Here is a 22568-nt window from a genome sequence, read left to right on the forward strand (position 1 = left end):
AGAGAGCCTGAAAGTAGTGCAAGTTGTCACACAGAGTAATCAAGACCACACCATTAAGTCTGGGACATGAAAATACACTAAATTCACTGAGCACAATGAAACCTCAGCAGAATGCTGAGCCTGTGCATCATCAGCAAGAGGCAGCTGCCCTTAAAGTAGATTATCCTCCTTATTTATTTATTCCTCCATGTTTATATTAGGTTTTTAACCACCCGAGGAACTCAAGAGTACAATTTCACATGTAAGGGCTTGTTTCACGGAGAATGCGATGCGCAAGCGAATATCTGACGTTTCGCATCTCGGTTTTTGCAGTGTTTCACGCCCCAAAAATTAATTTCAGAACTGCCCCTAGCAAAGCTTGAGCGTGGACCCTGCTAGGTAATTTGGCTGCTCTGATGAAATCACTGCCATTCCCCTGCCTCCAATTGTTTCAATGGCTGTGTGTGCTCATGAACACTCAAATGTTCAGTTCACAGAGAATAGGTCCCAGTGGAGAAACATAGATCAGTTTTTGTTATAAACAAAACCAGGCAGTTGGCAATAACAAGAACAAGAGTATCCACATACACACATTTCACATGAAATGACATTGTATTCTGTCCTCTTATGAGGTTAAGAAAACAAATAAAAGAAACAATGTTTACACTGATCACTGAGAAAAATAAAAAATGGTTTAATGAGCTGCAAGTAAAAAAAAAATCTTTAAGGGTATTGAATCTAAGTAGCCCAAATATTGAACATTAAAGATAAACCTGCAGTATGCCTAAAACCTTTTTTAGGTTGCTGCCTTGTAATGCATGGATCCGTGTCGAATATTGCTTTTGTGAAATGAGCCTATTACATCCACCAACATTTTTTCGTTGAGACATACGGACGTCTGCAGATTCTGTTGCCAGATGTGAGACTCTGTGGGGCTGCAGGGTGACAGTGTTCCAATGTGTAAATTTGTCCAATCTCAGGCATAAAATCCAGCTGGATTAAAACCAATGTGTGATAGATATTGTTTTTAAAAAGCCATGGGACTTTCCTGTGAATCCCCGCTTTGCGGTGTTAGCATTGGGCTGTCTGTGTAGAGTCCCATTCCTTTTACACTTCAGGAATACGCTTTGATCTCACACACACACACATACACACGCACACGCACACGCACACGCACACACACGCACACGCACGCACACCTGTCATCCTCCTCCGCCTCCTCATCCTCCTCCTAAATCCTGCACGGCCTGCTTTGCAATTCAAATCACAGTAACCGCAGCCATAAATACGGAAAACAACCACTCTAATCATTGTTTCAGCAAAAAATGTCGGAAATACCTTTGATAAAAACATCATTTTACACCCCACTTCCATGGCAATCTGTTTCCAGTGACTCAATAAAACGGCACCAGGGAATAAAAACCAACATTATAAGGTTCACATTAAGTGACACATTTTCAAATTTATATGCAAGCATTCATCATGTTTGAAAGATTACAGGTCATTTTATTCAAATTCTTTTGCTCTATATCTGTCATAGTGTGATGAGGTTCTTGCAAATGAGGTTGGTCTCTATACATGTAACCACCATTTATCGCATTACCTTTTCTGTACACAACATAATCTCTGAAATTATTAAACAGCATCATTTTAATTCCCTCCTGTTCTTGGAGAGTGCACTCCACGCATCAATTTCAGAGAGACACGGAAACATTGGTAAATGCAATGCATTCAATTAACTGGAAGCCGAAACTGGATTCAACAAAGAACAAAGGACCTTAAAAGTATCTTCAAAAAGCGAAATATATAGATTAATTGCTCTTGTATGTTAACATTAGCGTGCTTCTCATTGCACTATATAAGGCGTGTGAATTGGGTTACTACCCTAAATCTGGGGCATACAGCATTTATCATACAGAGTAATAAAAATGGGATAATTGAACATTTTGGGTCAAAGGAATTGAAGCAGACTGTCCATACAAAGCCATACAATGATATAAATATGGAAAATGGAGGGGGAAAAAATTACACTAGATTTGGAAAAACTATAAATGGAGAGGAGGGGGGAGGTAGGGGTGAGGGTGTGAAGCTGGAGAGGTGGACTTGTACATTGAAGGAGGTGGGCCTGGGAGTGAGGGCGGGAGGAGAGAAGTAAGGAGAGACTGAAGGAGAGAGTGATACCTCTTCTTTACAGGAAAGGGGAAGCCGGAGTGAGAGGAGAAGAGAGACTTCTTGTGTCGCCGAGCCAGGGCCTCGCTGTCCGAGTGCGGGCTGGTCGGACTGGAGGGCGAAGGGGGGGATTCGTGGGGGGGAGCAAGGGTGGGGAGCAAGTTAGGGAAATAAGGACAGGGAGAAAACAGTAATATTTCAGTCAAGGAAAATAAGGAGAGACAGGCCTCCAAAAACCAACGAAACACAACAGACAGGGCAGGACAGAGAGAAGGAAAGGAGGGTGGGGATGTCTTGGCTGTGTGCCCTTGTGTGGCTCCAGTAATCTGTCTTCTAACAGACCCTTTCTGCTCATGCCGCTACTTCCTGTCAGGAAATACGGCGTCTAATGTGGGGCGTCAAAGAAGAGTTTTCTCGCTCAAGCCAATAAATATAGCCCCTCTACTGGCAAAGGGAGGTGCAGGTCACTAATGGGGCCTTGTGCATCCCTGGTCCCCTGGACCACATTGCCGCATCGTGGCCCGGGGCACGCTCGGCGTCCTCCTGTCTGAGTACACCCCCCAGCTAGCTTCTCCTGCCTGAAGGACCTGAGTCAAATGCATGGGCTACAGAAACAGGATTCCATGAGCTTCGAAAGGTTATTCAAGGATAAGGTCAGCAATACGCCGTTGGTCCCACTATGACCCCTTAACTCAAGCTTTCATGTAATGCTGTTTTGCTAGTGAGGGGTGGGGTTGCGGTGCTTCTGCTGGGGTTTTTCTTTTCTTTCAGAATGGATCAGGAAAGCAGAATAAACCCAATGTGACCAGACCCCCTACATCTCAACTCTCAGGGCGGTGAAGTTCCTGAAAGGGGCTTTATTAGGAATTCCATTTCAAGTCCAAAAACACAGTGGGGGAAGGTTGGAGAAGGGCCCGAAATTATGGGGGCGTCTGCTCTGAGAACATCAAAAGACGGATGGGTTCACAGCTCCATCGGGAGGGCAGAGAAAGACCAGCAGGTGAGATACTGATGTTTCATAGTCGGAGAGGCAGAGACGGTGCAGACCTGTGAACTTGCTACCCTTCAACCTGGGCTCTTAAACGTTTTCTAGCTGCATGTATCAGTTAGGAGACCTATCAAGTAAGATTTTCCCAAATGTACTATTCCTAGTAAGACCTCTGGCACACTACTCTGAGCACTCAATAAAGAGGAAAAACCCCAAAGTGCTGTAGTGATCAGTTGCAATCATAAGTAGGAACACCAGTTTGTCTCCACCACGTGACCAGCAGGGATTTAATCTTGTATTTCAATGGTCATTCTCCATGGGTCTCCATAGGCACTCCAGTTGCAGTCAAGTGGCTAATCGTACAATTCAGTCTCTAATTGTAACATTTATAAAAAAACAATTAGTTGATCTAATATGGGGAGAGTCAGGAAGGAAAAAGAACATGAATGGAAGTTTACATGCTACAATGCTACATGTCTTTGAGCCAATAGTCCTCATTCCAAGTCCTGGAAAGCCACAGGTCTGCTGGCTTTTGTTGTTACACAGCACCTGAGTAGCACAGCAATTGGTCAGATAAAGCAGTCGATTGCACAGTTAACCCAGGTCACCTGGCTTCTTGGGTCTGATTTGGTCGCTGATCTGAAAAGGTAATTTTTTTTTTGTTTGTTTGTCTACATTATAATGAAACATTTTAATCCATGCAGTTATTTCAACATTTCTGATATTATTTGGCTGAAAAAACTGGTAGAAAACATCTTGGTGCTGCCCTCTAACGTCTGAAAAATTCTTTCTGCATTCCACTCTGGCCTCGCCCCAATCATGATGATTTGGAGGTACTACCACATCATGTAGATGAAAGAGGCTAACGGGACCTCTAGCTGGCGGAGGATTGAAGTACCACGTGAGAAATGGGAGACCAACTGGTGGCCCGAATCAGGAGCGTCAGCAGGAAAAAAACCTATGACCCATTTTGCCACCCATGTAAAAAAGGTGAGTGTATGGCATACAAAAAACAGGCTGACGCTGCTAAGATGCAATTTGCCTGTTTTTGTTCTTTATCTGCCAATTTTCTTAAGTTGCTGCACTTCTTAGAAGCAATTTACTGATTCAGAAACTACCACCTCATTTAAAAATCACATTAACCCTTACCCCTTTTAAAGTTACTGGTACAAAACAACTACAAACACTTAAAAACTGGGAAGAAAACTTACCAACAAAACACACAATCATTCTTGCTTCAAAGACATAGCTTATCAAGCTGTTCCATGAATGAACACATCTCTGTAAATAGTGCCTGTTATCAGTGCTAAATTTAATTTTAAATAGTTTCCATCTATGCCCCCTTGTCTGAGAGAACTCAAACTGAAAATCTTTGTTTGTTCATTTGTTGATGCCAGTGGTGATGACTGGTGCAACCTATAGGGCGACAGATCTCTGCTATAACACTCTTCACAGATGGGGAGTCGATCCCCACCAAGGCACCTTCTAAGCGGTGGTCCTTGCTCTATCTATATCTGCTCTATCTTCTCTCTGCTTTCTATCTGTCTGAAAGCAATAAATACAAAAGGAGGGTGGGACCTGGCCACTTTCCTTAAAAACACCCCACTTTTGTTTCCTTTTGGCAAACCTAAAAAGTTTAAGTATCTTGATTCTTTCCTCAAAACATTCACATTTCATACCAAGAAACAATTAATTTGCTCTTTAGTTGCTTGACACTTATCACAAAGGGTAACGTTAGAGGGTTCGCCAGTGTCTTGGCTAAATTCCCAACCTGGTTTTCACAACCTACCACCGAATCGTCCTCCCAGTTTAATGCTGTGAGCGTTTCGGTGTAATATGACTGCCGTGCTTCACCCAGGTGGGTGCTACACATTGGTGGTGGCTGAGGTGAGTTTCCCCATCAATGTAAAATGTGCTTTGAGTTTTCAGAAGAGCACCATATAATTGTAAGGACTTATTATTATTTGCATAACATCAATATAACCGCCTCTGACTTACATTTGCTACCTTTTCCTATTTAGTCCCGTATTCTGTTGGCCATTTAATTGCTACAGCACAATGCAGAGACTTTGCTCTACTAATCTCAAGTCATTTTCAAATTAAACACATTCTTATTTTGCTCTTCCCATACGGATCCTGTCTAATGTTTTTATTTCCCACGTGCAGAGCCTTACACAAGGTATGTTGAATACCATCTGCCAATACCATCTAATTTTGTAATTTACAATGTTGAAACTCTCGTCACATCTGAGGTGTTCTGACACAGCATCCCAATTAATAAAAGGGTACCCAGAGTCACTTAATATTAACACCTCTCCTTCCATAATCTTGTTTTATATTTCCACAGACCATACTCTGTCTCACTGCTGTCTGAAGCAGGTGTCCAGTAGAATATTCCTATATCAAGTCCCTTCTCACATTACCTCAGTAGTCTAATCCATATATTCATACTAAGAATGAAAGTGTCCATTCCTGAAATTTACTGCACACATAGATATAGTTGTTTTTTTACAAAGGGCAAAACTCTTTTATTAGTTATATCATTTAAACCTGCATCCTGAATTCATACAGTGATAAGCTAGGCTTATTTAGCCATAAGTCTTGCTCCCTTGTATTGACTTGTTGAGGAATGGGAGGACATGACACTTTGTTAGCCAAGGTTGGCTTCCTGAGGTAATTACTGAGGCTGTGGTGACTCAAGGTGAGCAGTATAATGATTAATGGGAATAATATAGAATGAACAGCACACAGACTTCTCAGAGTTCTCACACTCAGAAGTGCTCGATAAACTAGCCCGGTCCCCTGGAGACAGGATTATTGCTTTATAAAATATGCATCCAAACACAAATCCTGCCATGGCTACGTATCACTGTACTTACAGTCACCTGTGCCCGCAGTCCACTGCAGGTTTACTGAGGCTGTCATCAGATGACAAAGACAGAATGACCAAAAATAGTTTCCTCGGCGTGATGTTAAAACAGAATATTGTGCACTACTGCGTCAAAAAAGGAAATTATGTAAAAATACTAGAAATTAAGCCAGCAAATTATTTGCCAATATCCAAAATCCTATCTTGTGCTGACTATGTTTTGCTATTTGAAAAATAATTCTATTTTACTTGTCCTACAACTTTGTAATAAAAGAAATATGAAGAAAAAATATAACAGACATGCTGATTTATGGTGCTATTGACAGCAAGTGTGTCAAGCACACACTGTGAAATTATGAAATATTCAAATAAAATTAAAAAGTAACAGTAAATAAGAACAAAGAACTCTTTATTTTACTCTACTTTTGATGTTTGCTTATATAAAATGTATAGCCAGTTGTTTCATTTTTCACCTTAACCTTGAAAGAAAAGGCTAATCTCAGGAAGTTCTTGACATTTCAGAATTGAATGTCACAGGGACATTGGAGTCTATTAAAATAGATTATTCCTTTGATGTTTGATGCTTTCATGTCTCGTTCCACTCACCTGGGGACAGGTGAAGAGGGTGGAGAAGACGAGGAGGATGGGAAGGCGAACTGGCGCATTGCTGATGGGAGCTCTCCAGAAGAATCCACCAAATCAGGCATCCCTGGCGATGTGCTGACTGACTCTGTGACGACCAGCTCCGGGTCCAGGATGAAAAGCTCATCTTGGGATATCTCCGTCACATAGTTCAAATGCTCCTGGTGTTCAAAAGACAAGGAAGGCATATGTGAGCTAATCATAACTTGGGAAAACTCATGACTGAAGTGACACAAATTATACACCGATAAGTTTTTATAGGGTTGATAGTTAACACTTTTTACACAAGACACTCAGACTGATGACAAGCAGGTGATAAAACTTTATTATACACCTATGTGAGAAACGAGTACAAGGAAAATGGGCTTACCTGAGCTCGGTCTATTCTGTAAAAACGATCCGCTGTGGTAGCTGAGGGGGAAATAAATCAGGGCAAATTCATATGAAATCATGCCATTTGTGATCTCATAAAATGCCAGAAAAAAAGCAAGGCAAAAAGAGAACACACCCTAAAAAAATCTAACATCCATAAAACAGCAGTATGCAGTGTTGCAATTGAATGCTAAAATGTGTTGGGTAAGACTGAAGAGACCTGGATCCCCAGCTTTTAAATTAAACATTATTATCATTATTATTTTTCTTATAGAACGGAACATGATGCAGTGGACCATCTTATTTGCTGGAATACAAAAACAAAGCAGGAACGTGTGAGTTCACTGCAGGTAGGGAAAGCTCACGAAGTGAGCTCACCAAATTGCATATGCAATATGATGGAATGAATGTCCTGTTCTCATAACTATGTATCTTATCTGATGTGTTTGCAGCAGAAAGGACCTCTTGACAAGAAAAGGACCTACCAGGTCAAATGTATTTTGCCAATGACAGATGGGGCATTTCCATACATATTCCACTCACATAAGACATTGTTATGCAGGATATACAAGATAAGCATGAAAATGTCCAGGAACTAGAAAGACTGCACTTAGTAGACTGCGGACCTTCGCCTTGGTCTGATGGTGGTGATAGAGGAAAGGTCATGGGGTCACCAGAATCACTAGGTTTATTCCGCTTGGGAATATAAACATGCACAGGCTATTACTTTTCCAGATACGTCCATCATGGAAAGACCGATGGACAGACAAACGGACAAACGTCATTACATAACCACGCGTGAGATTTTAGTTATAGTCTTGTGCTGACTAGCTATTTATTCTGCTTTATTCATTCACACAGTGCTTACAAATCAGCCAGTGAATATTGTACAACCTACAGCCTGCAGAGTACCCCAAAAGTGAGGCAGTGCCTGAGGGAAAAATGGTCTTATTCTGAGCGATGACAACTGAGAGCCTGTGAGCCCCTTGTATGTCGGAGGAACTAATGCATTGAATTTACTTTTTTTACTTGTATATTGAGGTTTTCTGCACAATCCTACTGCAACCACTTCTCTCCATCTGTCTTGTAACTAAGCCCCTCAAGTAATTACAAGAGGGCATGACAGCTATACTAAAAATCTCTGTGATGCCAGCCTATTTTTTATATGGCCCGAGCAGAGGGAAAATATGGCCGCTTCTTAAGGGTAATACATGACTGTAGCCTGAGGGGAACACCCCCTGACTAATGTACTGAATGGCAGAAGAGAAATGGTGCAATTTGCCTCTGTGACATTTGAAAAAACAAAATCTGAGAAAATGCTGAGATGAGCTCTTTCTTAAGGCAGAAAACAGCTTCGGCTTAATTTCTTCCGCAACGGTTGATCTGCCAAGGAAGACGGGACACACACAGAGATACCGTTTTCAGAGGGACGCTGCCTCTGCTCCTGATGGATTTGAATTTGTTCAGATGCAGGGGTGAATTTGCTGAAATTGTATGCAAAGGGGTGCCGTGTTTTAACAGTCCTGCTAATTAACTTTCAGCTGCTCCCACATCTGTGCAAGACAGAGTTCTCCTGGGCCCAGCAGGAGTCGACAGAATACAGTGAGGGCACACAGGTCAGTGTCTGCAACACATCAGCTGCCAAGAAATAGATTACTCTCCCTCCTCCTTCCTTTCATTTTGCAGCCACTGCCTCAAAAACAAAATTATACAAAATGGCAGAGTCACCAAGTGGCGTTTTCAGATAACAGGTGGGGTTGGTGAGGATTATCATGAACTGATATTCACAGGATGAAAGCAGAATAAATGGGTCTATCGTACTGTTGTGACAGACGTTTGGGTTGGACACAAATCACACATACCCAGCCTTAGCGCAGTATGGCAACCCAGCACTGAATGTTTCCTATGGTTTTTAGAAAGTCCTGAGACTTTTTAATCCAGTAAAATATTACTTTAACAAAGAGCTCAGGTGGCATGAAGCTTTCAAGATATGGTGGTCATCAGGAACCACATACAATACTGGTCTCAGTAGGACAGCTTTCTTTATATTCTGGGCCTTTCAACTCAAGATAGCGGTTCCCTTTAATACGGGTAAATCAACATTAATCCACAATGATTTCAAGAAAGTAGTGTGAGTCTTCAGGCTCTGAAAAGTTCTAAAACATGACAAGTGTTTCCATTAGCGAAAACTCTGTCACCCTTAATTTAATATTACATTTCAGTAGAAGTCTCAGCCATGTTAACCTTGGTTAAACTGAGACACTAATTGTGGGATTCTAGGACAACACAAACTTCTATCTCCACCTACTATAAATGATAAAATACTGTTTATGAGAAGATAAGACTCAACCTTCTAATATGTGATGAGAGCGTGTGCAGAACTTGGACATACACGTACATCTAGAGAATTACCATGAGACAACTGTCTACATCTCTGACACTGTTATGTGAAATACTTCAAGCATTCACTGTGATAAATACTGGTGCAAAAACATAGATCCTTGCAGATAGTATGGACATGCCTGTAACTTGTCGCAGAAAGCAGTGTATCGGTAAGTAGGCAAACCATTAGCGAGTGGCAATTAAATAGGTTTCAAGCGTAGACATATGGAATAAAAGACTTTCTTTATTCAGGTGTAATGTCCAGAGTTTAAGACTGGTATAGAGTCTGGTATAATGTTAGCGTAAAGTAGCTCAGTGTTACAACATTATTACAAATTGAATGATCTTCAGGTTTAACTATACAATGTTAGAGCCTAGTTTATGTTGCTTTCTTTGGTTTTGTCTGGTAGTGTAAGGTTACTCCTCCAACCGGCTCTAACCTAGCAAGTGATGAGGAATGGTTTACATATGACATGCCTTACAGTTATGAATTCTAATGAGCGCAGGAAACACACTCTCATTGTCTGCTGTACAGATCACAATAATCCAATAGTGTTTATTACAATTTAATGGTTATAATTGGGTTAAAAACATGAAAGACATATTAAGAAGACAATAAATTGTCACTTCTGGGAATATAACCACAATTTGAATCCAGCTGCCTGGATTCATGCGAGAGCATGATACATATCCTGGGTTGTGTTTTCATACAACTAGAAAATCTAATTTTACAATGGAAGTGGTGTTCTATGTGTGGAAAAAATAGAAAATTAAGAAATTTTAAGATTACTATGTGAATCTTGCAGAAATGTGATTGGATCCCATACCACACAGCAGCTGCCAAACTGTCACTCTCTACTAAAAATGTGAGCTCTCACAAAGGTAGCCATAGAAAAGAAATCTCATCAAGAATTCAGATGCCAATTTGTTTTTGCAAAGGTGCCTCGATGCAGCATGGGATTCTTGCTAACATTTGAGGACCGCACTGTAACAATGCCACACAGGCTAATTTTTCATGGACGACACTGCATTCTGTGCATGTCACCTTTCCCACACTAATAACCGCTCAAAAGCCTCTCTGTGGGGCGGTGTCTGAAGCTTGAACCTTGCTTCCTTCATGCTTGGGAAATTTGCACTATTACCCATAGACTCTCCTGCTGTGGGATTAAATTAGGAGGTCTGAATATGTCACAGTGGCCAGCTGGTATACAGAGAGCTGCCTTGTAGGAATTGCAGACCAAACACCCAAGGGGGGAACCAATCGCAACTGAGTGTAGAGAGAGTATTACTTTGACCCTACATGGGAAATATAAGATCTAGGCACTGGCATAATCATTATTTAAAACATCTAATTTACTGCAGGACTACAACTGCTAGAAACTGCTCTTCTCTGTTTTCTTGAAGCTGTTTGCCATCCATGATATCTTCCTGTGTTTATGAATTAACACAGATGAGTGTTACTCAAATAAGATATTATTTTCCATGACTTTCCAATTACATTTTAGGGATGAATGTAGAATTTTCAAGGATTTAGGTTTTATGCAGTAGACAGAACTAATCTAAGCTACAGGCTTTTGCAAAGTGGACGTTTGGGGCAAAACACTCAAAATGTTTGTGTCTACAAAGGTATAAACTTTACTTTTCAGTGATTGATGACTTTTGATAGTGGAATTATGTATGTATGAACTAGTGGTGCTATCCAAATTCTAGCACTATCAGCACACTGATAATGGCTAGATGTCTCTTTCACAATCAGATGATTTCATTTAGCCAATTTTCCATGACATTTCAAGGACACCAGGATTTGGTTTTAGACTTACTATAACTTTCTAGAATGCAAATATTTCCGAGGAGTTCCAAGAATGTTCAAGGACCACCCCTATCTGATGTATATGACGCTGCGATGTACTGATATTAACATTTAGGCCAACAGCACAGTATATTGTTTGCATTTGTTAACAGTTAAAAAAAATTGCTAAAATATTTCTCTCAACAGAACACATGAGATCACTGGAAACAGTGGCCTGATTCACAAAGCATTCTGAAAGAGGACAAAGGCAGAGGAACCCCTGTTCTCTTAGCATTACACACCAGCAGGTTTTCTAGCTCTCTGGAAACAGTCCTAAATCTCACACTTTTAGTAATTACACATGTTTAGTGTTAACAGGTTCAGCACAAAAATACCTAAGCAGGCCTCCAGAAATAAGGCTTGGTACCCTCTGACTAGAAAAACTGGATTATAATAGACTTGAACAGCAGTTCTTGAGAAGTGTACTTACAGTCAAGGAAACACCACTTTGGTGAGAGCTTCTGTGAGGATAGGGTCTTCGATTTTGTACCGTCCCCCTCCTGAGAAGAAAAAGGGAACTATGAGGATATCCCTTCTGTGGCTCACACTGCTGCCTAACCAGAAATCATTTCTGAAAGTTTGAAGCCAAGTACACTACAACAGAAACACTGAAATATTACAGATAAATATAATCATAAATGAGTGGCTATTGTTGAAATCTGTTTGACAGCATAGATGTTACATTGCTTCAGATGTTTTCAGCATTAAAGCTGTGATTATTGCTATTGAAACACCTACAAGCTCAAAGCCCATTTCTGGCAGATCAGAAAATACGGTTTAAAATGACAGATTTTGGATTAATGAGCCAAGCTGAACAACCAGTGAAAGATAACACCACAATGTTTCTGATGCTGTTTCCTACAAGAAGCAGAAATAGAGACGTGGAAACAGAAAAGACAGAAAGCCGACAAGAAGTGGCAAAGCAAACAGCCACATGGGAAAAAATTGAACATTAAAAAGAATTTCTGGGCTATGGTAGCAACACAGGTCTTTGAGTCATCTGCAGAGGCTTAGATAACACGACCAACAAATGAAGACCAAAAAGAATAACCTTAACATTACTTTCTAAATTCTGAGTAGTGCATCAATAAAACAACTAACAGCGTTATAATCTTTGTCTCATCCTGAAATGGTGACACAAAACTGTTTAAAGAAGCTGGGTGATGTCATCTCCAACTCCAACAAATGCACAGCAGCCAACTAAATATAATATGACAGGTACACTCAACGACTCTGCTGTGTGCTCTTTGACCACCTAAGCAACCCCTTCAGTTTTTTTGAGTGCACACTGGGGTTAAGTACGTAGTTTCATGCAGTTTGGAACCCTCACTGTGCTCGGTCTGGTGGGCTGGACTGGAAACAGGGTAACAATGGCTCTCTATCCCAGCTGTCGGCATTGCCCACGATTCACACTTCTGTCCCCCCACCCCCCCATTGCTGTCCTCTTAAGTAGCTCCAGGATGTGTCTACCTCCAGTACACCCTGGACACATTACAACCCAAAGGGGTAGAAACCTGGCTGACAGGACTAATGCATCAGTGCTTGTTTGATCCTCTAAGTCATACTTGTCAGCTTATCGCAACGACAGAGCTGAATTTTTAAATGCCACCTTAAAAGAAAAAAAGGAAGGAAAAAAAGTTCTTGTTTCAAGATAAATATAAAAAGCTAAATTCCAGGTTCAGGTCATGGAAAAGTGTGTAAAAAATTTTAGGCTACAGCTGTAAACAAGGAAGTACTATTTTCCTTCTTTGCTTCTTAATCACAAGTATATTTAGTCTCAGCAGAAGTCTCTTCTTTTGCTCAAATTCCATGTTTAAGTTTCTTTTTATGCAATACAAGTGGCTATTTATTGACAATAATGTTCAAACAAGCTAATAAAACAAAGCTCTTTCATGTAAACATTTTAGTGAGAAAAGTGGTTTTACTACCAAATTCCCCAGTTCAAATTTTGAGAAAATTGTAACCAAATGTTCAAATATATGAATTAAACACTTCCTTGTTTAGACAAATTGAACTAGGACAACAAGACATAAAGTTTCAGAATGTCACAATGCAAAAGCCAACTGACTTGATTTGTGACTTGATTGTGCATTAAGACACCACATCTGACACCAGACACAAGCTTTGACTGCATTGACAGTCACCATGCATGCCCCACGTTAGCGATGGGAGAGGAAAGCTTCAAGAACTATATGAGGTGTGCACTCACAGTCCAATCAATGATGTCTACTCTCCATAGCAAAAGACTATGATTTGTTCAAGCGAGTGACTTGCTGAAAACACAGGATGCTCTCACACTCTCCCATCACCATGTGTTGCCACACAAATCATGTTCTACAAAACACATCACGTACTGCACACACATCATGCTCAGGAGCCCTGAGGAACAAGGAACAAAGCTCTTTCATTTTTATAAATGAGAAGTTATAGGGTCACTGTATAGGGGCAGGAGGAAACCGAGGATTCTGGGAGGAGCATTAATGATTTAAGAGTAGAATCCGTAGCGATAGGGGAGTTATGCCTGGGTGTACAGGGATAACTATCACAGCAGTGTGCATAACGCAGAATCTGCCCGCTTAGCACACCTTACAGTTAGCAGCACTGTAGTGGTTAAGGAATTTGGGGTATTGTTCCTGTACCCTTGATAGTCCTTAAACTGAATTCCTTCCTTCAGCTACATAAATGAATAATATGTTAGATATGTCACTCTGGATAAAGGAGACTGCTGCACAAAAAATGAATTACAATGATACAATGAGTGACCTTTGTTCATAAGGTGAATTCCACCACAGCATAAACATACGGTTTGTCCTTCTGCAAAAAGTCACATTGGTTTGTTTAGTCTAGAGATTATTTGCTGAAGTTTTCCAGCAAGTGGATAAATTAAATATTTTAAAAAACTATTGTTTCAGACTTGTTCCAGGCCATGATGAAAACTCCACCACTGACACATTTACACACCTGGAGTACCAGTCGCTGGAAGGAGGGGTGAAAAGAGATGAAGTCCTGTGGAAAAGCACCACATGGTGAAACGGAATGGGACTCGATGTTGCCAATTTTGTATTTGTTTGCACACGGGGACCATGCCTGCTGAGGCAGTAGTGGCAAGCTCTATCAGTTCATAAAAATACCTAAACCTGGGCTCATTCAACATTTTCCATTAAATAAATCCAGGTTTTATTTCTTCATAAAAATAGTTGTCGGATTAATTTTGGTGCATCTCACCAATACATTTTTGCGAAGAAAAAACAAACACCTGCATTTAATTGTAAATCAAAGTTGATGAAATGATCAAATGATTGAATCCAAGCCATAGTGTCATTTATTGTAATTAAATAAAAACTGAAATCTGCTACAAATACTGCGAGTACAGTATGAATTCGCCGTTGTGCAAATGAAGAGAGACTGTTATTCAATTTAACCAAGGAATGAGGGATTATAAATAAACAGCTTAAAATATCTAAATCAATTTTTGAGATGTAGTTTCAAATAAAGTAAGAATAAAGTAGTGAACAGATGACTGCGCACAAATTTCACGCACTATTTCATGTGCTATATTTCACTAATAATGGAGCAGAGCGTGGGGAGCAAGATCAGCAAGGTCTGTGGTGAAATTCCATGCACTCCGGAAGGGGGAAGGATCACTGCAGTGGTGTTATGTAAATCATAGAGATAAAATTGGTGGTAACGTAGTCTGTTACTACTACAGGCCAGGCTGATGCACAAGTAATCCAATCAGTAAATACTCCTAAAGCAATGACAAAATGTATTAATGTAGGCTATGCTATACAACATTTTGGTTTAAACATGTAGCTCAGGGAGAAAAAAAAGCATGACAAATTTCAAGAGGTAAGAATGGAAAGATTCCATCTCCTAATAACCACTTTTTCACATTCAAACACTCTTTCGATTCACATTTTATCTCTCTGTCCCCCCACCCTCTCCCCCCACCCAATAATTACCTCTTGGAGCCTCTCAATGTGAGACCGACACATTTCCAGGTCACTGTCTCCCGGGATGACGATAAGGCCCAATGGTATTGCTGAGAAAAACAAGCAAAGAAAAACAAGATTCCATAAAAAACACATTACACTGCAGATAGAGATCTCAGTGATGCTGTCGAGTCACCGTTCTTACAGGGAAGATTGTATAGGCAGTTTGATATACATGTTCAGCAAAGCTACCATAGTGGTCAATACTGTATATGTCAAATTTTGTGACAAAAAAAGATTGTTTAAAGAATTTTGCTTTGGCATTTTGAATGCTGCACTAGCTTTCACACACCACTTACTGAAAAACAACAAAGCCTTCATGAAGCAGCAAACAAAGCCGATAAGTGCACTGTTCATTAAAATGGTGGCCAAATAAAATGGATAAATGAAAATATGCAATGTGAATCATGAAGCTCTGCCGCATTAGTAATTCATTCTGGTGGGTAGACCTAGGTGGATGAGCAGATACCAACCTGAACAACATGAAAAAATGCAAAACACCCAGTAACTATCCAATTAATCTAATAGGTGCATACAATGTGTACTGACAGTAAGGTAATACACTTTGTATGGTCATCTATTGTATGGTAAAAACAATACATTTTATTTATAGCACATTTTCCAGCAACAAATGCACAAAGCATTTTACAATGAATGCCTCTCATTTACCCATTCACACACACACACACACACACACACACACACACACTAACGGCGATCAAGGCAGGCATGCAAGGCGCAAACCAGCTCATTGGGAGCAATGGGGGGGTTAGGTGCCTTGCTCAAGGACAATTCAACACACTCAGAATACCGACCAATTTCCAGACGACCGCTCTACCTACTGAGCTAATGTCGCCCCGGCATCGTACATAAGAGTTGCAGCAATGCATTATGGACCGGCACAGTCCAGTTCAGAGCAAACACAGCTCAAAAACATAACTGGATCAGCAGCCTGTGTGGCGTCCACACTGACATTTTCTGCGGAACAGAGAAAAATTGTTTGAAGTTTCTTGAAGTCCATTAGATGCCTATGAGAACGCCGCAAGTCTTCTGTCTTTTGACTTTATGACATGAGCGTTGCTAATGGTTATTAGTGATTATACACATAACTGCCAAATCAGATTAAAAACCAAAACCAATGCCTCAGAGGAGCTCCTGGAGCACTTATGTGAAATGTAGGCAAATGTGCAGGGGGTCAGGGGTCTGATTAAAAACATAGTGATCTCAAAGACAGCTAAAGCAAGTTAAAAACATATTTCTTTACCTTATTTGGGAAACCCCCCATAGTAAGTTGCACCATTTATGCAAGAAGTCAAAACTAAGACTGAATCCCAGATAAACAGCACAGCCACAACCACACCCAGGGGGTTAGCCTGCACATGACCAAAAGTAACTGACTGCCAAAAAACAAAGATTCGATTCGGACCACTGCTGAATTTACAGGGTTGTGTTTGTTGTGAATGCACTCTTTAGCACATCAGTAAACAACTGTAGATGAGATAATCAACATAAAGAATGTGTTAACTATGATGCAAATCCATAAGATGTTCAAAATGTGGAAATTTAGACCAAGACTTATGAATTAAATACCATGCCTGAAGGGTGCCTCCCTAGTTTCCCAGGCTCACAAATGGCAGACTCCTTCACTGTAGAATGTACTGTTGCCTAGCAACCCAGGACCATGCAGTTTCTCATTCAACATTCAATTCAACTTTTTCACTGTTTTTTTTTTATTCTGTTCTTTTCCTCGGTAGAAGAAGCAGCAGCATTCTCTGCTTCCCACTGTTGTTGGACAATCCAGATGGCTACAGGGCAGGTAGCGTATTTAAATGTGTCTTTAGAAATCAAAAACATTGTCCTTTAAATAATCTGTCACAATAAGGCAACAAGCAAATGTAATTTTCTAAAAGAAATTATAAGAAGCATTCAGTGCTTTGTATGAGGGCCAGAGAAGCAAAAGTGAGGTCAGAACAGCAAAAACAGTTTTCTTTGACACACAATTGACATACATTTCAACAGGAATGCCGACTATAATAAGGGTACTTCATTTTAAATGTCCAACATGATTCCCCTTTATGATTCATATGAAAGTATTTTGAAGAGAAGATTAAAATTGATTGCCCATTCAAATGACCATTTCAAATGAAATCACAGCAAGCATGTCTCTCAACATTGCAGTGTCATGGCAACCATCGATGAGAGTTGACCGCTCCCTTGCTTTTCTCAGTACACACATAGTATGGGCAGTGGGAAGGCGTCAGTAGTAGGTGTGTTGGACAGGGAACTGGGAACTGTATATAACCATAAGGTTGCTGATTTAATTCAGTTTCATCTTCTAAGAACATGAAACATTCTATATTTCTGCATTTCATTGAGTCTGTCTTTACTGAAAATCAAGGAGTGATCAGGTGAATCAAAAACATCGCAATGCATTCATATAGCAGTTGAACAAAGAGTTTTGTTTTGTTCAGCCAGCCAAAGGTCATAACTGGAGACATAGGTATAAACAGTATTTTTTCTGAAGGACCAGTTCAGGAGTCTACCAGTGAATCACATGTACGGACGAACACACTTTTGCTATTACTGCCCTCTAGTGTTGAGAAAGCAAATAGTTTGAACTTAATGGAAATTTCTACTGACATTTACTAGCAGTCGATACAATGTTGGAAGCTGCTGTGAGAGTGATGTAACGTAGTTTAAATACTGTTCAGAGTTACATAAAATTTTAATTTAGTCTCTTATTTAGTAATATTAGGGTTAAATCTGTGGCTCGATATCAAACAAAAACTGTGATCTGAAAAAAGGGGAAAAAAAACCTCAATCCCATCTTTCTGAAAAAGCTTTGCCAATTTGGAAATTTTAAACTTGGGCGCTTTCTAAATTACTGTTCAAAGCTTCTAAAAATGTTAAACAGCCTTTTCCTGAGCAGGGGTTTTTACTTATAGAGAAAGGTCGAAATTCAGGGACCGTAATTACCTAATAACAACCCAGCACAAACTTTGCACAGTTGTTAATCTTTCTCATTATTTTTACTCTATTTTTACACACCATACTGTTACAAAAGAATTTGCCATAGCCCAAACCAGCAATTACCACTGAAGGGCTCCAGTAGTGTGAAACATGCTATAATTCAAAAGGATTTGAGTCTAGCCTTTAAAAAAAACCATCTTGTTTGGGTTCTCAAAGCCTTGTGTTGTTTACATAACCCTGTCTCAAGATTGCTTTAGTCGGTCTTGTTTGCAGCAGAGTTTTGTCATGGTATGCTGCAGTAAAAAAAACACGAAGGCAACAAGCTTCAAAGGCCAAACCAAAGAACAGCGTCTAGAGGCGACATTTAAGAAATTACGCAAACAACCTGAAAAAAGTCCCGGCTGCTTCATTCGCTGAAAGCAAACAATCTACAAAAGCTGTCTGGGAAACATTTGGCAGTGTGTTTGTGTGGATAATCAGGCCTTGTCATATTTAGGAGATGAAACTCCAACTGGCTTACAGCAGCAATTACCCAGCTACCCTGGTAATAGGTACAATACAGTCCAGGAGAAAACCGAGTTGCTGGTAATGTATCTCCAGGCATCAATTAGTGACAGCAGACCGTTGTTCTATCATTAGCGCCTTGCAGACTTGATGTCTGCCTGGTTGCATCACTCTGAGTTCTACATGCTGGACTGACAAGCTGATGAGGGCAGGGAGACCACGGCACAGCCAGTGTAATCCCCAGCACCCAGAGGAAAGTGAACGCCATCACTCTCCATGAGGTGGCTGCTAAGTACCATATAAATCAAAGGGACTTCCATACTGAATTAGCCCACATAGCGCATAGGTGCACCCTTTAAACAGTAGCCTGAGCTGAAAGGCTTCCACATGCTATATTTGTGCTAATGCATGGCTGACAGTGACTGAGAGAGTCACACACCCAGATTTAGAATAGATTTAGAGTAGATTTAGAATAACCTTTGAGTTTGCTGAGAAGTTTGTGGTAACATTCAGGCCTTGCTGCTGTAAACAGGGTCAATGGATTCAGACCACTGCGTGGCTTACTGATCAGACTGATCCATCCGCAAAAGGCACATTAGGCCAATCAAGCTACTGCGCTGGTAGGATGTTGTTTAAAATTTAGTTAGGAGATACCCAATCCAAAGAGGAAAAAAAGTTCCAATATGTTTTTTTGCTGCCTACAGCTTGAGATATGAAAGGCAATTTAATTAATGCACGGAAAAGGCTAGCCAGGGATTAGAGTGGAAGTGAAGAATCTTGGAGTGCCCGAGACCAGGCTTGACTGCAGGCAAAATGTCAAGCATGGTTGAGCCAAATTACTTGTTCTCGTCATTAAACTTTCTTAAGTTTTTATGTTTTCAGTTTAGAGCGTAGGCCATTGCATATGGTGCTACTGTAAGGCTTTACAGGCCCAGAGCTTGAAGTCTAAGAGGCATTGAGAGAGAGAGAGAGAGAGAGAGTGAGAGAGTGAGAGAGAGATACAGACAGACAGACAGATAGATAAATAGATAGAAATAGATAGATAGAGAGAGAGAGAGAGAGAGAGAGAGAGAGAGAGAGATACAGACAGACAGACAGATAGATAAATAGATAGACAGAGAGAGTGTGTGTAGGTGTACTCACAGGCCTCCTTCAGCTTCTCCTTGTCGTAATGCAGGGCCTCGTAGTCATGCATGCTGATGCGGTTCACGCGGATCCGGAGTCGTTCAGGAACCGGCTGCTGGCTGCAGTCAAACAAGAAAGACAGCAAGCAGTTATAATCCAGCAACTGTGCAGGCTGTCAGCTCAGTGCTTACCATCCTATATTCAACAGTGGCTTCTAATACCCTGGAGTTCAAAACAACCTCCCCAATGGACCAAATGCTCTTAAGGTGGGAGAGTCTGTGGTCATTGTGGTTATTTCTATACGAAAAAACCCTGAAAAGTGCCAAGCTCTTGGTGCTGTAGATGTATGGGGAATGCCATTACTCGGCTGATGGCACACCTCCCATCCCAATATCCATTTTATTCACACTGGCCTCAATAATTCATTATCACATTAGTGCATGTGATAATTCAAATAAAGGCAAGTCAACAGGGTATATCTCCAGCACCTAAGGCCTCTGCGCTTTTAAGGTTTGCCAACAACTTCACAGAAACGCTGGTTCAAGCATTTATCAACGTAAGGGAATTGCACACATCACAACACAGCAGAAGAAACCTAATTCCAGCTGCCCTGCAGGCCCTGTGGGTATGATCCCAGAGACTCAAATCCAGGGCTCAGGAGGTGATTTTACAGATACAGATGTTTCTACCTCCTCTTTTCAACACTTGTTAACAGGATTTTCTGGCAGAAAAATTATTATTTTCAACAGACAAAGAGCCTAAAGCATAATAAAGATACTTCTTCTACCCCGTTAAAGTGGCATTCCTTAATTTTTTTCCTATAAAAAAATGTCACATCCGATACTTGTTCACACTGGCATGTTTGTAGTAATGTCGATGCAATGTGTTTGCGTTCTGAAATTTGTTCTCTATATGTTATTTTCCACTGGTGGTGTTGGGTGCAACACTCCCGCCAAACTATTCAAATATGATGACGCACACACAGGAACTTGCATGCCAAATGCGATCAAGCAAGGGCCTAAAATCCAAAAAGCGTCATTGAAATTTGGTTTGATATTTTGCCCAATATTACCATGTCAGATGACATTGTTGGTAGTCTCTAGGCAGTCTCCAAAAAGGCACCTCTGGATTATTTTCTTGAAAAAATAAGCAATGGGCTCCTATAGCTTAGTTTCAAAAGAAATGGAATTTGGTATTTGGAGTGTGAAAACAAACTTCTCTAACCACCTTCACCACAAATGTCACCAAAACCGCCAAAATTGGAAAATTAAGGATAGCCACTTTAAGGAAAAGGGATTACTGGACAACTGGCCACACAACACAGTGATGCCCAATAGACCAACTGAAGTCCATCCACAACCACAAAGATGGGGAGAATCAGTAAGAGAAGTAAGGTGACTTCTTCAGTGCCCTCGAAGCAAGACTGACAAGGAATATGAATTGCATGTAAAAAAAAAAAATGTCATCTGTGCAAGCTGCTCTAGATAAGAGCATTTGCAAAAAAGTGAAAAGTAATGTGATCCAGTAAAGTGATCCAATTAAACCAATGACTAGACAACTGTTTGTACAGATGCTTATGCAACCACAAGCATTTTAAGAGCTCAGTTTGATTTCCTTCACCCAAATAAAAACTGATAACTGCTGAACCACTAAGGTTTCATTTTACTCGAATAGTGTTGTTTAGAATTATGTCACAAACTGACAGGATGTGTAACTGCATCACAAGTCTCTCTCGCTCTCTCTCTGCTCCAAAACATTTTTAAACTGAGAAACTACTGAGTTTCAGTATCGAACTACTGAATTGCCTGCAGTCACCCGAGTATGAAATTAGTAAATACATATTATTGGATTAAAATAAAAAAATAAAAAAAATAAAAAAAATAAACCACATCTGGCATAGATTGTTGGTTTTTCAGTTTTGTCCACAAGGAAAATGAAAGACAGTTTAATAGACCTGTGCAAGCCTTTCAATATCCCTTCACAGCAGATACATCAAGTTCAGCTTACTCAAGATTCCAAAGTCGACAAAAGGCCAGAGGTTTGTTGTTGGCTTCAAAAAGAATAAAAGTGCCCATATTTCCTTGTCTTCGGGAATTAGACTTTGAGTCCCTCATAGCCCTTAGGCCCATCTTTGTCAGCACTTAGGGAACCCTGTGAATCCTATTAACGCTCCCGTGTCTGTACAGTCAGGCTCACGCTCTGACATCCTAGTGAAATTCTCACAGCAAGAGCCCGAATGCAATTTCAGCTCTTTCGCTTATACAAAATCATTTCTCATACTGCATTCTAGACCTAATAAACTTTATTACAACCTAAATGATAACACTTCAGCTTCTGGGGTGGTACATCCAGTCAATGCACTCGATGCCGCATCTGACAGAATCAATTGCTGTCTTTGGCAGTGCTGTCTGTGGCCAGCAGTCACAGGAGGGGGAAGTCTAACTGCCTCAGGCTCACTGTAGGAAGGTAAGGGAGGGTTTCAGTTGCGCGTTACGTGCTCAAGTTGCCTGCGCTAACTGCGCAGTAAGCGCAGGTCGCCGGCATGTTGACTGCGCTGCTGCTAAGCCAGTGAAACGCAGAGTGGAAAGAAGCAGCTGCAAGTGTTTCAGAGGATGTGCTAGTCTACGCTCTCCTGAATCGTTGGCTGATACTGCAGTTATTGAACAGGGTTACAGTTAAGACTAGACATTACAAATTGGAAAAAAAGAAATGGTATAGACGGGTAAA

The 22568-nt window shown here is 40.6% G+C and overlaps 1 protein-coding gene and 1 long non-coding RNA gene across 17 annotated transcripts in view; one reads left to right on the plus strand and one right to left on the minus strand.

Moving 5' to 3' along the window:
* dgkza (diacylglycerol kinase, zeta a) overlaps positions 1-22568 on the minus strand; it is a 124459-nt gene that overhangs the window by 22851 nt on the left and 79040 nt on the right. For 11 of the 16 annotated variants that reach the window (XM_035418311.1, XM_035418306.1, XM_035418307.1 and 8 more), the window contains 7 exons: positions 19860-19960; positions 15213-15292; positions 14212-14256; positions 11681-11750; positions 7018-7058; positions 6612-6808; positions 2161-2259 (listed from right to left, as the gene is read on the minus strand). In XM_035418311.1, coding sequence (XP_035274202.1) covers positions 2161-2259; positions 6612-6808; positions 7018-7058; positions 11681-11750; positions 14212-14256; positions 15213-15292; positions 19860-19960 — 633 coding nt within the window. The remainder of the gene's footprint in view (positions 1-2160; positions 2260-6611; positions 6809-7017; positions 7059-11680; positions 11751-14211; positions 14257-15212; positions 15293-19859; positions 19961-22568) is intronic. The other 5 variants (XM_035418312.1, XM_035418298.1, XM_035418305.1 and 2 more) reach the window with 2 other exon arrangements.
* Positions 6749-14250, plus strand: LOC118227627. The gene is made up of 4 exons (XR_004765309.1): positions 6749-6837; positions 7294-7369; positions 8561-8635; positions 14163-14250. It is a non-coding gene; the product is annotated as an uncharacterized LOC118227627 (long non-coding RNA).

This window comes from Anguilla anguilla, chromosome 5 (assembly GCF_013347855.1).
Source record: "Anguilla anguilla isolate fAngAng1 chromosome 5, fAngAng1.pri, whole genome shotgun sequence".
Classification (NCBI taxonomy): Eukaryota; Metazoa; Chordata; class Actinopteri; order Anguilliformes; family Anguillidae; genus Anguilla; species Anguilla anguilla.